At 40.5% G+C, this 16,885-nt stretch overlaps 1 protein-coding gene across 2 annotated transcripts in view; it reads left to right on the plus strand.

Moving 5' to 3' along the window:
* Positions 1–16,885, plus strand: part of PPP2R3A (protein phosphatase 2 regulatory subunit B''alpha) — a 76,433-nt gene that overhangs the window by 5,642 nt on the left and 53,906 nt on the right. The window contains exons 2-4 of one of the 2 annotated variants that reach the window (XM_060241967.1): positions 5,087–7,571; positions 12,646–12,906; positions 13,994–14,097. In XM_060241967.1, the coding sequence (XP_060097950.1) occupies positions 5,601–7,571; positions 12,646–12,906; positions 13,994–14,097 (2,336 nt within the window). In that variant the 5' untranslated portion in view covers positions 5,087–5,600. Of the gene's footprint in view, positions 1–5,086; positions 7,572–10,523; positions 11,061–12,645; positions 12,907–13,993; positions 14,098–16,885 lie in introns of those variants that run through there. The other variant, XM_060241969.1, reaches the window with a different exon arrangement.

A 16,885-nucleotide genomic window follows, 5' to 3' on the forward strand; every position in this document is an offset into this window, starting at 1 on the left:
AATCTTTGTTGCCAGGACAATCAGTACAAACATGGTATTTCCGGTCTCAGAATTTACACATCGCATATAATGATGTAATACTGTTATGTTTCCATTTCCATCTCCGTTTTCCTTTCTTTTGCTCCTTCTGTGGTTCATATTTAACTTGGCAGAAAGAGTTGAGAATTAAAAAGTGGTAGAAGAAGCATCATGCTCTCCAGAATCATTGCCAAAAGAGCTCCCATTGAATGCCTATGTAGCCTGGACTGGGAGAGGTTCCTCCTTCCTGCCTGTGAGCACCATTCCAAAACATTCCTTCCTATGCTTACTGCATCTCCATCACTTTGCTTTAACCTAACTCTCTGCCTCCTTCTCCGTTACTTTGTATACCTCCCTTGCTGTCACCTTTCCTTGCCATCAGGCTCTATATTATTTATTAGTAGTAGTAGTAGTATTCCTTTGTAAACCAGTTTGTATACACAAAATCAAAGGTTCAGATATAACAAATAAAACACAATTGTTGTTGAGTCTTTTCCATACTATTGCCTAGATGGAACTTTCTGTCTGGGGCAGTGATGCTCTGTATTTGTGGTGCTTGGTGTGTGTTGGGGGAACAATGGGAGGGCTGCTAATGTCCTGGCCCCACTGGTGGACCTCCTGATGGCACCTGGTTTTTTTTTGGCCACTGTGTGACACAGAGTATTGGACTGGATGGGCCATTAGCGTGATCCAACATGGCTTCCCTTATGTTTCCATCTCTCATACCCCTATCTTACTCACTCTCTTTGTTTCTATATCTTGTGTGAAAGTCATCTCATTTATGTGTGTATGTTTCAATACCAGTTTGTTGTAGTGGTTAAGTGTGTGAACTCTTATCTGGGAGAAAGTAGAGAATGAAGTACTTTTCTCCCTTTCTCACAATACAAGAACTCGTGGGCATTCAATGAAGTTGCTGAGCAATCAGGTTAGAACGGATAAAAGGAAGTATTTTTTCACCCAAGGGGTGATTAACATGTGAAATTCACTGCCACAGGAGGTGGTGGCTACAAGCATAGACAACTTCAGGAGGGGACTGGATAAAATATGGAGCAGAGGTCCATCAGTGGTTATTAGCTACAGCATATTATTGGAACTGTCTGGGGCAGTGATGATCTGTATTCTTGGTGCTTGGGGGGGGGGGGCGCAAATTGGCTTCTAGCCCAACTTGTGAACCTCCTGATGGCACTTGAGTTTTTTTTTTGTTGGCTACTGTGTGACACAGAGTGTTGGACTGGATGGGCCACTGGCCTGATCCAACATGGCTTCTCTTATGTTCTTAACTAGGTTTGATTCCCCACTCCTCCACTTGCACCTGCTGGAATGGCCTTGGGTCAACCATAGCTTTCACAGGAGTTGTCCTTGAAAGGGCAGCTGCTGTAAAAAGCTCTCTCAGCCCCACCTACCTCACAAGGTGTCTATTGTGGGGTGGGGGAAAGGTAGTGAAGATTGTGACCACTCTGAGATTCAGAGTATAGGGTGGGATATAAATCCAATATAATCTTTTATAAATCTCATTTTATTTGACTACTTGGCCTGGTTATTGGCTCTAATAAGAGCGTCTATTTTGGACTATCTTCGTAAACATAGATAAAAGATGCTTGCTTTGCCCCACCTCTTGCTGTGCTCTGCCTTTTAACGCTAATTTCCCCCAATAAAGATCAAAGACAAATATTTATAATTCTGTCTGGGGTAACAGGAAGAAATGTTAAATATGGGACATGGTAGCCAACTGGAGATTGATTACTTTGCTTGTGTTCTGTTTTATATTGTATTCCAATAGTCTCTGCATGCTTTTTGACAACCAATCAGTATGGTAGATACTACATTTAGTGGCAACTCTGTAGCACCAGTGTAACTATCAAAATCTTGGGGTGGGAGCAAGATTTAGAGAGTAGCACACAGGTCCTCCTTAGTGAGTAGCTTAAAAGTGTGCTTTATGTTTATTTGGTACACATGAGATGCAGACTAAATTGTGGCTGATCACTGTTACACAAACAGCCTGAATCAGTAATGTTTCAGTTAGCTGTGAAGGACAATTATTAAGTGTATGGAGCTCACTGCATGCTTTGAAGATAACTGTTCATGTAATTACGCTCTGGAACACTTTTCTTCTTTCAAATATGATTCATATTTTATGACAAACAGGAAAGATCTGATGTATTATATGAGTGCACAAAAGAACCCTGTTCATTTGCAGTTCATTCTATGAAACCAATTCCCTGCCCTTAAGGTTGGAGCTAGTTGCATGGCAGCAGTTAAAACAAAGTCCATATAAAGTACATTTACAATAGTTCATGCTACCACAAGCCCAACTGGAAAACAACTGCAGGCTTAGAGAAATAAAAGCTGATTTATTCTTACCAGGCTTTTATTTCTGGTCAGAATTGATGATCCTTGACCACTTATTTTCAAAAAAAGCCTCTTCAAGCATAATTTGATTAGATTTCTGCATCTAATAAAACAGGCATATTTGTTGAAAATGACACAAATATTTAACATTATTTTAGGGAATTTTTGAGAAAGGGGGTACGCTATCTAATTTACACAGAAGTAGTTGTGAGAAATCACTTAATAAAGACACATTTCACTGTGTCTGGACCTCTAGAATATCCTAGACCCAATGCATCTACATAAGTGCAGATGTGCTGTCCTGCCCAGTAAAAATATTCAAATATATGACATATAAGACTGGACCCTGCATGAATTATTGTGTCCATTGTTGTTTTACCATCCACTTGTGATCACAGCGGCAGATTGCTCTCAGATCACGTAGTCGGCCTTATGTCATGCACAGTTAGAGACAATCTGCACTGGCCAATCTATGCCATTATTGTTTGTAATAGTCATCATGTAAAGATTGCATTATTTTGAATGTAGATAAAATATAAATGGTTACAGGTGGCAAATCCATGAAGGTAGCTGAGTTAGTCTGTTGCTGTAGCATGAACAAAACTCATCTTTTACTTTCACTGCTGGGTGTAGACACTTAGCAGCAGTACACTAAATAACCAGGGTGGGAAACGAGTCAAATTTGGGTGGTCAAATAAATGTGTATTAGGTATTTTTGTGTCTAAGAAGCTAACAATATATGCTAACAATATATGGCTAACAATATATGGCAGTAACCTTTGTTTGCACTGTTTCCATGTCTCTGCAAAGATAAAAGGAAGAGATCTGTGTTAATTACAATGTAGCAGTCAGATTACCTACTGTACATTCCAGTCCTTATTTTAGCACACTTGGCTGCCTTATGTATTTGTAACTGTAGTGGTGTATAGGAAGGCTGCACTCTTGTTTCTACTGAAACTTGCAGTTGTCCCATATTAGGCCTCCAGGTACATGTGCCTTGGGAAGGAATCTTTACAGTGTGATGTGGACATTTTGCCATCTACTGGTCATGTGTTGCAACTTACCACCAGTCATCCGTGGTTTTATCAGTGTATCTTATCAAAGCTATTTATTAGTAGGAGTGATAAAGGGAAGTCTGTATTGAAGCAAAAGTTACATATGCTTATTAGAAACAGGCCTCGGATTCAGCAGGAGCTCAGAGGAGCACAGCTCCTGAACCTTTCTGAGGGTTCCCCTTCCTCCTCCCCACCTTGTCCATTGAATAGTAGGTACAGCTGCATAACAATCCCTGGATGAGCTCCAACAACTATTTTTCTACAAAATGACCCCTGATTAGGAATGTCTCATGAGTCCATTGCTGCACAGTTGATGAAAATACTGGCAATATTGCTTTTAAAAATTATAAATAAGACTGAAATACCTTTTTTAAAAGGTCATTAAAATGACTGTTAAATAAGTTTAAGTAAGCAAACACATGAAACTGTTTAAGTAAGCAAACACATGAAACTGCCTTACACTGAAGCAGACCCATTGTTGAAGCTAGTATTGCCTACTCAGACAGCAGCAGCTCTTCAGAGTCTCAGGCAAAGGTCTTTCACATCACTTACTGCTTGGCCCATTTAACTGGAGATGCCGGGGATTGAACCTGGGACCTTCTGCATGCCAAGCAGATGAGCCACAGCCCCTCCCAGAATCAGACTGTTAGTCCATCAAAGTCAGTATTGTCCCCTCAGACAGGCAGCAGCTATTCAGGGACTCAGGCAGAGCTTTTTCACATCACTTCCTACCTTTAACTGAAGCCGCTGGGGCTGAATCTGACTTTTCCACTGAGCCAAAGCCACATAGCTAAGTTTTCTATGCTACATTTCTATTCTTCTGTTATTACTGTAATATAATAAAGCTTTAAATTAACTCTTTTGTCAGTAATTAACAATGCAGTAGTAATATGTTTTATTTAAATATTTATAACTTGCTTTTCTTCCCATTGGGGACTCAAAGCAGCTTAAACATACTTCTTCCTTTTTATTCTCACAACAATAGCTCTGTGAAGTAGGGAAAACTGAGACAGAATAACTGGCCAGGATCACCTAGCAAGCTTCCATTGTACAGTATGAACCTGTGTTTCTTCCATTGCTAACCTTCTACTATACTTGCAAAAGATGTTCCCATAAGATTTTTTTAAAAGCGTTAATGTAAGGAACAATGGGTCAAACAGAGATCAATCGTTTTAACTGATTTTGTTATATGGTACTGGGGAAGGCAATGGCAAAACACCCTGTAAAAATATCCTAGAATATCCATGGTAAAAAGTCTGCCATGAAAACGTTGTGAAAGCAATGTCACCCCAGAGTCGAAAACGACTGGTGCTTGCACAGGGGACTACCTTTACCTTACTACTGTTGTTTATATTCACTCACTGTAAGCCACCCTGAGCCCATCTCAGGATAGGGCAGGATATAATAAATAAATGAATAATTGCAGAAGTAGTTACTTTGACATACTTGGGTAAATGGTGTATTGGTTTTGCAGGGCCATTATATGCAAAAAAATGCTAATTAAGTGTGTTTAAAGTATCTCAGGAAACATATCAAACTACACCAAAGTCAGAATAAAGGCTTAACTGTGGGGATTTTAAAATTATTGCATAAAATATGAAGAAATAGCTGAAAGTTTAGCTGCAATTGAACATTCTATTTACTGGTAGTATTTGTAATTGCAGGTATCTCCCTCATCAGTGGCGCAATTTGATCATTCAAGTGTCTGACATCCTTTTTGCTTCTAAATGGCATCTGAAAATCAAAGCAGCAAATTAGCACAAAGTACTCAAGAGAAAACCAGTCCTTCACTTTTTTTCAAGTAAACTAAAGTTCTACAATTCTACCTCTAACATTTACTTGGACTGAGAGAAGGGGGACAGTTTTTAATCAGAACACTACTCTGGGTGTGAATATAGTTTTTCAGTGTTCAATTAATAAATAAATTGTAACCAGTGTGCCTTAATTTTTTCATACTATACCTGTTTTGTTAATCTTTAACAGGTATCTGCCTTAGCCCACTTAACTGTGGAGTCTTGACAATGAATTGCTTTTCCAAGGTTTCAGATTACATTAATAGTTAATGAAATCACCCTGGAATATATAAAATATTATTAAATTTTAAAGCAGGCTGTTTAGAGAGAAGAAGTAATGGGATAGTTATCTTAATTCATAGTGCAGTCAATTAGAATTCACATTATGGCGGCAACCTATAGGCGCGTTGTAACAACAGCGAATAGTTATAGCAGTGTTGTGATAGATCGGAGACTCCAACAAGCTGTTCATTACTGCACTGGAGCATGTCAGGTATTAAAGCAAGGAGTTCTGTGTGTAGTGGCACACCACAGTGTTTGTGCAGAGCTAGTGAAGGTTCCTACTCCAGATCTCAGATGTTCAGATCTGACCCGTAGGTTTTCAATGCCTGAACATTCCCTTTCCTTGACTGGGGATGAAGATTATCACCAAATTCTCCCTAATAATCCAAGAGTCAAAAAGGGGTCTTCAGTTCAAAGCACTGGAAGCCTGAAGAATATCACTGGAGAAGCTATAAATCTTGCTAGTGGAAAAATAAAAGAATTCTCATTTGAAAAGCTGAGAAGTTCTTCCAATCACGTGACCTACAGAAAAGGAAGAAAAGTTAAGTCAGACCCATTCAACCGAAGGTCACTGGATTTTGACTTGATCTATGGACATTTCAGCAATGATGAAAATTCCCCCCCTACCTTTGGCCTATCACAGGTTTCCTCACCTGAGGAGAAATGGCAGATCAGCAGGACTTCACTAGAGGGAAATGTGAATTCTACTTTCCCCACGCTTTTACAAACTTTCTCTGAGGACAGCTTTATCACACAGATCTTGGAAAAGCACAAGTTGGATGGTTCTTCCAGTGGAGATATTAAGATGTGCTTGGACATTTTGCTCAAATGCTCAGAGGACTTGAAGAAGTGTACTGATATAATAAAGCAGTGCATCAGGAAGAAATCTTCAGGTAGTGTCAGTGGAGGTAACAGTAATGATCACTTAGTAAACTCTGAAATTATCTATATGAATTTAATGACAAGGTTTTCTTCTTATCTTAAAAAACTGCCTTTTGAATTTAGACAGCCTGGACTCACTGAGCCTGGTGACATGGTAGAACTGATTAATAGTTTATCTGCTTTGCAACAGGCTCATTTCCCCCCAATATTTGGCAATGAGCAGCCACCTAGATATGAGGATGTTGTACGCTCTCCATCCTCCATGACAAAGCAGTCTCTTAAGATGGACTTGCGAGGTAGCCAGAACACCACTGATACCACTGCCTTATCAAAACCTACCCAGATCCTCAATGTACATTTTCCTTTAACTGATTTACATGACAACAACCAACAAGACAACTTAGGATATAAAAATGATGCTTGTTCACTACCTCAGTTACAATCTGTAAGCCTGTCGAACAGCATATCTTCCATGGAAACTCTGTACATTGTGGAAGAATCAGATAGGGAAAAGGACTTAGGTGGTGCATCAAATGCTAAGAGTAGAGGAAGTTGGGAGAATTCAGAGAGCAATCAGCAGAGAGCTGAGAGGGAAGTCCCTGCTATGGACTCTACTAAAAAAATGCCTGTTTTAGGACAATCTGTAACACCGGCTCAAACTTTTACCCAAGCAACCTCTGTCAAAAGCCTTGATGCTACTGCTCAGATTTCTAAGGAAGAACGTAGAAAGAACAACCAAGAAGAGATAGACAAGCTTCTGTTGGACTTGGAGCATTTTTCACAGAAAATGGAAACTACCCTGAGAGAGACTTCCAGTAAGGATACTGATACTGTATGTTTGAAAGATAATGATCTGTCTCAGACTCTTGAAAACAACAGTAAAGCTTGCTCACTCACAGACAAAAGTGCTTCTCCTTCTTTATCAAAACTCATAGAAACCAATGGCCATAAAATGGAGGAAGAAGACAAAACCCTTCTATTGCGCATCCTGGAAAGCATTGAAGACTTTGCCCAGGAACTAGTAGAATTTCGAATGGGCAAGGGAAGCTTATCAAAAGAAAAAGAAGTGATGTACATTCTTCAGGAAACTCTGGCCACTCCCTCTGTTTCAGCTGTCCAGCAGAGCCACCCAGGTGCTGCAACCAAAGAACCTACTGCAGCGCTAATTCAACTGACACCAGAGGTTATTAAGGTAAGAGTACAGATCTTTTCACTGAATATTCACGTTTTTTTGTCATATAATGAATTGCTTTAGATGATGATAATTTCTTTGTAGAAAACCAAGTGTCCCATATATGGAGTTTTGTGGTACTTTCAGACTAACACAAAAGTAGAATTTTTGCTCACAAGACTCCACATCGTGGAGGGAACTTTGGTGTGCACCATCTGGGGCTTCTTGCTGGGTTCACATAGCAAAAAAGAAGGGTTGACTTACTGGCCGGGGTTGGGTGGGGGTTGTCTCTTGACATCTTTCTAGGAGACCGGAAGTTATTTCGGGTATTTTGGGGCCTACCTCCATTTTTGGTAGGATTGCCAAGTTCTCTTCATCCCCCAGTGGGGAACATTCGCATGCACACAAGACAAAATGACATCACCCAGAAGTGACATCATCAAAATGGTGGCACCCATGCGGGGCTGATCTAGGTGTTTCTGGGGAAACTCTATGGTTTTCCCGGATGCTCTAGCTATTTGGGAGGTTAAAACTCTATGGTGTCTATTGTACCATTGAGTTTTACCTCCCAAATGGCTAGAGCGTCCGGGAAAACCATTGAGTGTTCCTGGAAATGCCTAGAGTGGCCCCGCACGGGTGCCACAATTTTGATGACGTCACTTCCAGGTGACATCATTGCACACATTGGACCCGAGCAGGAGATTCCCCGCCCGGGCCGGGGACTTGGCAGCCCTAATTTTTGGACCTACTTCTAGTATGGGGTGACATTCTGTTTTTTGGGGGGGCAAAACTCTATAGTAAATTTGGCTTCAAATCCAAAAACCATAGTGTAATCCCCTACTGGAAGTTGTCCTGAAACTGGAAGTAGACCCCAAAAGGTCAGTTGAATTTCCCCCACCTGTGAAAGCAAGGTTTCCCCTGTTCCTACTGGGGGGGGGGTGGTGACCCTACAAAAAAGACCTAGGCATTTGTCACCTTTGAAACCACACATTAGAGCTGTGTGTAGATAATGGTTTTCAGAGATTTGGAGGTTTTATGTAGAACTGTCATTCCTCCATGATACAAATGCTAATGTTTTGTGCCCTGCCATAATCTCCAGTCAAACCAGTTTTACATGTTTTGTAGTACTTCAATCTGTACCCTAGAAAATTCAAAAGCACCTCCTTGAATTGTGACTATCACTGCCACAGTGGATACGCATACAGTTTTGTGTGAATGTCGCACACACCTTCTGGATAATATCTGTGATGAGCCCCTTCCTCTTGATCATTTTTGGAACAGTTTATAATACTAATTTTAATATATGAAAAGGCAAGTGAATTTAAAAAGAAAATACAGTTTCAGTAAAAGTTGGAGTTGACTAAATCCAAAAGCTGTTTGCTAGGTTGTGATATAATTGTTCTAGCTTAAATTGTCTGGAACTAGACACACTGAGTAAATAATATTTCTCCCTGGAATGGCTTCCCTCTCCCATTACATCCATGACAACTGTGTAGAGATCAAACTAATAGTGCTGGATCAGGGCTAGTGCTACAGTAGCAGTAAGAAAATGATTATTTCTATAGATATATTTCTATAGCTATATAGAAATATTTCTCTGTAGCTAACCACAGTTTCCTGTATAGAAGTAAAATCAGTTTTTGGGAAATAATATGACACAGTTACAAAGAGATGTTTGAGAGATATATAAAATGAAATTGGTATATATGAAAACTGCATTATTAAAAGCTGCAGCTTTGGGGGAATATTTTTTCAGTGTCATTGCCTATATTGTGGTAATCTTGTAGGATAGTCTGTTAAGGTGTCCGTCCATACTATCGATTTTACCAGTTGTAGTTCAGCTATGCCTGTATGTGAAAGAAGATTCTGCTTGAATGCAGTTTTGAGGGGGGTTTTTTAAATAGTTTTAATGTAGTTTTAATATGAAACCATGTTTGCATTTTAAAATTAAACAGAAGTCCAATGGTACCTTAAACACTAATAAAATATATTCCAGTCTAAGCTTTCATGATTCAGAGTTCATTCACATCATAATTTTTCTCTTGTTTTAGATAAGGTTTTGCTGGTGGTATCAGAATATCCACTAGGGTTTGTAGAGTCTTTCGGGATCAAGTGCCTTGTTCTACTGGAGAAAGTTTTCCTTCCAGACGTTTCGTTCTCAGCTGCGGAGAACATCCTCAGTGGCGTTGCAGCCGGAGCAGGCGCTCAGACCTTCTTGGCTGCTGTGCTGCAACGCCACTGAGGATGTTCTCCGCAGCTGAGAACGAAACATCTGGAAGGAAAACTTTCTCCAGTAGAACACGGCACTTGATCCCGAAAGACTCTGCAAACCCTAATGATGTTACCAACTGTGAAAACCTGAAATCCACTATTTCTAGCTTTCTATATTTAACTGGAAGGTGTAATATTTGCACTGTTAAGCATAACATTTAGGATTTCTAGGTGAGACACTGTGGTGGAGTAGTTGGACTAGGATTGGGGAGATAAATCACCTCAGCCTTGAAGCTCATGGAATGACACTGGACCAGTCATTCTTTCTCAGGTTAATTTACCTCACCAAGTTACTGGGAGGATAAAATGTGGGAAGGAGAGAACCATACATGCTACCCTGAACTTTTGTGGATTAAGGAATGGATAGATATGTAATAGAATCTTTAAAATCTGCTCGTTGCCAAACTTGTAAGAAACTAAACAAATTTGTTAAGGAGACAGAATTCCACCCCACCCCCACCCCATACCTAATAATAAAGAAAGGCAAAAGAAAGAGCCCCCTTGGTATTTTAGTTTACAGTTCAAACTAGAAAATCTGTGTTATTTGGGACATTTCTTAACACAGTTTTTGTACAGGCTTGTACTACAGCATATGTTTAGTTCCTGCTGAGAGTGATCACTGTTAAGTTTGCACCTCAGATTTCACCTCTGAAGCTCATAAAATAAGAACTGTGAAGGTGATATATTTAGCTACTTCTGCAGTATATCTAACTTTAGCACCACTGGTAGTAGTTGTGGGTGCTTCCTTTCCCACAATACCTCTGCTCTATTACAAGCCAAGGACAGCTTGTCTGTCTGTCATGTAGCCAGCAGGGACATAGATTCTGGTGTAGATCATGCCTCTTGATAAAGAATTGCAAAGAGGCATCCGGAGATACACATGCTCAGGGATTATTTGAATGTCAGAAAAAAAGTTATTTGGCCTTGGGGGTGAGGTACAGTGATTGAACATTATTGCTGTGAGTAAGAAGACGACAAGGTATGTTTCACATAGAACTTTTTGACCATAAAAAAACAAAACCAAGAAAATAGTGGCTGAACTGATCTCCCAGAAGGACTTTTTATCTCTGCTGGGAAGATAAGACGCTTGGTCAGGAACCAGCCAAGATGATGATCAAGGAAACATCTCTGCGAAGGGACCCAGATTTACGAGGAGAGTTAGCTTTCCTTGCAAAAGGCTGTGACTTTGTTCTTCCATCCAGATTCAAGAAGAGATTAAAATCATTCCAGCAGGCCCAGGTTTGAATGTGCTTTTTCTTTTTCTACCTCTTTGTATCTTTTTATTGGACCAGGGGTTGGAACTGTCTCCCCTCCTCAGGCTTTTCTATTTGCAGAAAGTTATTTGTACCAGATACCAATAGGTTTAAAAATAGGCCTTCCAGGCTTAGCACACAAAATGTCCTATTGGTAAACAAGGGGAAAGAACCAAAAGGATAAGATTAATAACATTTACCTCCCCAGAATAATAATGTTAATAAAGTTATTAGTTGAAAATGATTACTGCTCTTTGCTGAAGAGAAGAAATGCTTGTGTGTTTCTCTTTATTGACATATTTCATGCTTCATTCTTTAATCAGTAACCCCAAATGTCAGTTTCATTGGGGAAGCTTTGTTCTACTCTTCTGTTGAAAATATGCTTTAAATGGCTGCAGAAGGGGGCTTGTATGATCGCCATTTAATATTCCTCTCACTGTCACTGAGACCAAAGTGCCTTTTGTTAGTAAGTGGAAGAAAAATGCTTCTAATTTGTGCTCAAGGTGTACTTTGGCATTCTGAAACTGCAAGTGTGTTTTAATGAGCCCATTTTAACAATGCATTCACACCCGCACTTTTTGACTAGCCTTCTGCTGAAATTCATGCAAATTCCTATAACCAGTTAATATTTTAATATGATTTCCTTATTTTCTCAAGAAATATCACTCTAAACTGGTCACTCAGGTTTGTTCCTCTTCCTGGCTATTATTCTATCCTTCCTTGTTTGATGTCAGCATCTTTTGGAAGGAACAAATTTGTACCACTGCAGATGTTTACCCTGCCTAACTTAATCTAGTAGTGCAAAGCAAACCTCAGCTACTTAATTATTTGGAACCCAGATGCTTTATTACCCTTAGAATTTCACTTCCAGTTTCTTTTCCTATGAGCCTGTATAAAAATAATGAAAAATCAAGTTATTTGTGAACATGTTAGCACATTGGTTTGGTTTGGGTGCCGTAACAGTAAACAAGTTGGGACATATTGGACATAACATGGGTCTTCACGACCCTCAATGTCTCTGCTACTGCAAGTAACTATACTGAAATAAAGATATGTAAAACTGAATTATGAAGCAGAGATGGAGAATTCCAAAGAGAGTGAGAGACCAAATTCTCTGACTATTAGAAATGGTATTTGGGATAGCACTGAGAAGAGTGAAGCCAAGAATCTGTCACCAGAGTAACCAGAAATATGCTCTCAATAGGAGCAAAAAGCAGTCAAAACAACTGTCAACAGAAAACATAGTACTCTACCCAATGTTAGATGTTCAGCATTATAATACAGATGATAGGAAGAAGGTCAAAATAAGGACATAGGCAGGTATGCTTCTGGTAAGCACATTCCAGCCTAGATGAGAAGTAAGGAGCATGGAGTTCTGAAGTGAAAGGGGTAATTCAGCATCTTAATGATGGAATGATAACATTCTCCCATCAAGTTGACTGCTAGAATCCAGTAGTGCCAGCAACATTGCCGTTTCTCAGAGAGTGTTTCTATTTCAAAGGGGGTACTATTTTTCTTACATTTTTAACCTTTATTAGTAAGAGACTTAATTTCATGCAATATCTTTTTAGGTCCAAAATAAACAAGAGAAAAAACCTGTAACTCCATCCCCTGCTCCTACAAATTCAACCATCAACCCGCCATCTCTTCTGTCTGCAAATAAAGTGATCATTGGTGCCCCTTTGTCCATAAACATTCCACGTTTCTACTTCCCCAACGGACTCCCTAATGTCTACAGCAGTCATGAGGAGACCATTGCCAAGATTGAGGCAGCCTTTTCAGAGTTTGAAGATGAGAGAGCTACCATTAATGAAATGGGGAAAATTGCTAAGGTGAGTATCATTACTGCCCAGATTTTAGCACTACTCAAAGCTGAAGTGCTACTAAAAAGTTAACAAATAATTCTGTGCAAAGATACAGTTAACTTTCAGAGAGGGAGGGTATCTAGTTGAAGTTAGTAAAACTTTCCCAAGCCAAAGCAATATCTCATACATAACAATTTTACAGTGTAAAAGCAGATTATTGATGGGTGTCACAGACATGAGTTTATTCCACACAGGAGCAGGATATTGTGGCTTCCCTGTTGCTGGTGTGGCTGCAGATTAAGCAAAGCAGCAGTGTGGATTCCATGTGGCTGTTTCCCCAGTTTCCCTACTCCACTCTCCCAGGAGTTGCTGCCTCCTGCCCCCCGGCCAGGCTAACAGGGATTTTGCAAGTTGCAAAACATTAGCCATGGAGTACCGTTATATCTGCTTGCCATTGTACCCGTAGGTGTAGCAGGTTCTCTCAATTTTCTACTGTCATCTTTTTTTTTTCAATGTCTCTAGCTGCTTCCTTTGTGAATTCTTTTTCCTTGTATCTGCTCAAAGGGGCTAGAAACATAATTGTTTTATTTTTCAAATGAAAGCTGGGAACTGGGAGAACTTGTTGCACATCTAATTTTATTTATATATAATGCCTATTTTTTTAAAAAAAATAGAAGCCTGTTAGGGGAGGAAATGACTACAAGATCAGGGGAAATGGTGGCCATTTGAGCTGGAAAATCCAAATTTACCCGCACATATACCAGCTATCGGATTTTACTGAAGTCTTTCCCAAAACTTCAAAGCAAAACATATTGCTGTTGCCTGCTTCAAAAGGGGCAGCAGTCATGTAGCTGTAAATGTACCTTCCTGCATAAACAACTACAGATTTAAAAAACCTGACACAAGCACATTTAAAACTGGCTTTCTGTCTTTCTCACATGCACACTAGTACCAGGATAGAGATGCAAAGGCAGTTTAAGCAGCATACAAAACATAGATTTTTCTAGGGAATAAGAGCCATTGAAATTGATGGTATTTACTTCAAAGTAAACATATGTAGAATTAAACTAAGTATGTATTATATTGTGGTTTTTCTGTCTTGTATTGCTCCCAGATATGCTGCTGCCCTCTGTACTGGAAAGCTCCCATGTTCATTGCATCTGGAGGAGAGAGAACGGGATTTGTATCTGTACATTCATTTGTGGCTATGTGGAGAAAGTGAGTATACTCCAGTCACCTAGCACCACAATATCTTTCGTTTACAGTCCCCCACCCCCATGCACCTTTCCATGGTCATTTTAAATCACATATATCTTTTTTACTGTGTTTTCAGTTTTCTTCCTTTGAACTTACTCAGAATTTTTTTATATTTTTAAATTTGGTATATCTTGAGTTCAGAAGCTGCTTGTGAATTCATACCTTTCAAGGTCAGAAAAACATACTCTGGTACCGTTAGATCATTACCTAATAAGGGATTGCAAGCTTTCACCTAATAATTTCTTCACTTGAAAGTATTGGGTGACATATAGAGTTCTTGAAAGTAGCAAAGGCTGTGTTATTGGGTTCCATAGGATATTTAATGACTTGTCCAAATTGTTTTGCTTTAATTTCCGCCCAAGATAAAACCAGCTGCAGTCTTTCATCCAGTCAGTGCCTTCAGATTTAATAGATCTTTACAGTGATCAATGAGGATCAGTCTGAGAGTTGTGTACATGATTGATATTTGCATATCAAAAAGATAATCAGTTTTTTAAGAATTAAAAGTACATAAAATCAATACATTAAAAAGTCATTTTATGAAGTTGATGTGATCCAGTGTACATGCTACTTTATAAGCAAAACCCAGACTAGTCCATAATCCCAGAAGTTTATACAGATACAGGGAATGACAACAATGGGGCAATTTTAAATTGGTCTACTCAGAAATAAGTCCCAATTTGTTTGGATGGTTTTACTTCCAGAAAAATGTATTCAGGGTTGCAACCTAAGAGTTGGGAAGAAGATACAAGGATAAGAAGAGCTATGAATAATATGAACAAATGTGCAGTTACATCTACTTACACTCAGCTGGGGTTGGGAGAGTAGGTGAAGAAGCTAAACCAAAGCACACAGACAGAGCTCTTCTAAGCAGATCTGCTCAGAATTCTACTGTTTTATTCAGTGGGACATTTCCCACACCTCAATGTTGCTGCATTTCCTGGCGAGTTCAATCTCCAGCCAGTGCTTCAATTTTGCCAGGCCCATAGACAGGAAATTTTCGGGGGGGGGCCACTGGGGAAACTAGTGGGGCATGACATCACAAGATTAAAATAAAAAATACAATAATAAAAGGGCTCACTCACTCACCCAGCTGCTTTGAACCACCACTTCTTCGGCACTAGATCCTCCTGAATGGCATAGTGCCACTTTTTGCATGCCAACACATCTCCGCATTCTCCTCCTCTCCTGCCACAGGTCTTTCCCAAGAAGCAACAGCCTTTTGCTCTGTGGACTGGCTGCCCACTCCCTCCTGGGCATTGCACCACTGCTTTGTCTCTGGGGAGGAGCTGGCTGCTGGCTGCTGACTAGCAGCTTGAGTGCCACTGGTGGTTGCATGGCAGCTGCGTCCTCCTTGCAGCCACTGACCACCAGGCAGTCAAAGCGGTTCTCTTCCTTTCAAACACATCCTCACCCCAGCTGGGCTGAGAAGCAGAAGGTCAGGGAGGAAGGGCAGCTGCTGCTGTCAGCTATGAAGGTGGAGGGCTGGCTGGGAGATATCACTGGGTAGTAGCCCCAGGGAAACAAGTGGATGTGAGGCAACTTAGCTTTTCTTTTGGTGGGAACCTGCTAGGAGCCTTTAGAGGCAGAGAGGTGGCTGGGAGGGCAGGCTGAAGGAAAGCATCCTTCTCATCTCAATCCCATTTCTCTTCATCTGCTCCCACCCCCCGGCTAGGAGGCATCGCCACCAGCAGGTGAAGGGACCAATAAAAACTTGTGGGGTGTGGATGGAAAGTCAGGGGCATGGCCACAAAATGCCCCACTGTGGCTACGGGCAAGGTGGCACTCCTTCTGCAAAAGGGCATTTATTTCAGGGAATTTTTTTTTCTTGAATTCTGATCTGGCCCTTCCCCAATGTTCCTCATTTCTTTTGAAAAGAGGTTGCGTGGCTGCGTCATCATGTACTTCATCACTGATGGTGCCTCTTTTTGCACATGTGCAGTAATGTTACAGAGGTGTTGAACTCCTTTGTTATGAGGGCCAGATCTGACATAAATGTCCTTTTGTTGGGCTGAGCCATGCGTGCCATAATATGTAACATGAGGTACTGGAGATATAAACTTTATAAAGGTGATTTCAGTTGTCAAATGGCAATAGCAGCTAGTTGATTGGATTAGGTGTGATATGCAGAGGGGTAGTAGGTGTGGAGATACCAGTGTTGGTAATTTATTTATTTAGGATTTATATTCCGCCCTTCCCACGAAGTGGCTCAGGGTGGCTTACAACAAGAGTCAAACATAGAATTAGACTAACATTAAATATATAAGCATTTAAAATATTTAAAACATTTAAAACCTTAAAAACATTAAACATCACGGCAGAATATATAACAGGAGTCTGGCAAAGCTACGTTTGGTTTCTCATCAGTTAGGTGTGGGCTAGCCGGAAGAGAGTTGTCTTGCAGGCCCTGCGGAAATGAACGAGGTCCCGCTGGGCCCTCACCTCCTCCGGCAGCTGATTCCACTATATAGGGGCCATAACAGAGAAGGCCCTATCCCTGGTGGATTTTAGGCGGGCTTCTTTTGGCCCGGGGATAGCGAGAAGGTTTTGGGTTCCCGATCTCAGTACTCTCTGGGGAACATGTGGGGAGAGACGGTCCCTCAGGTAGGCAGGTCCCAGGCCATATAGGGCTTTAAAGGTAATGACCAGCACCTTATACCGAACTCGGTACACTACTGGAAGCCAGTGCGGAGTCCGAAGACTCGGCTGTATGTGCCCCCATCTTGGGAGGCCCAGTAACAGCCAGGCC

This window comes from Heteronotia binoei, chromosome 6, assembly GCF_032191835.1.
Source record: "Heteronotia binoei isolate CCM8104 ecotype False Entrance Well chromosome 6, APGP_CSIRO_Hbin_v1, whole genome shotgun sequence".
NCBI classification, from domain to species: Eukaryota; Metazoa; Chordata; class Lepidosauria; order Squamata; family Gekkonidae; genus Heteronotia; species Heteronotia binoei.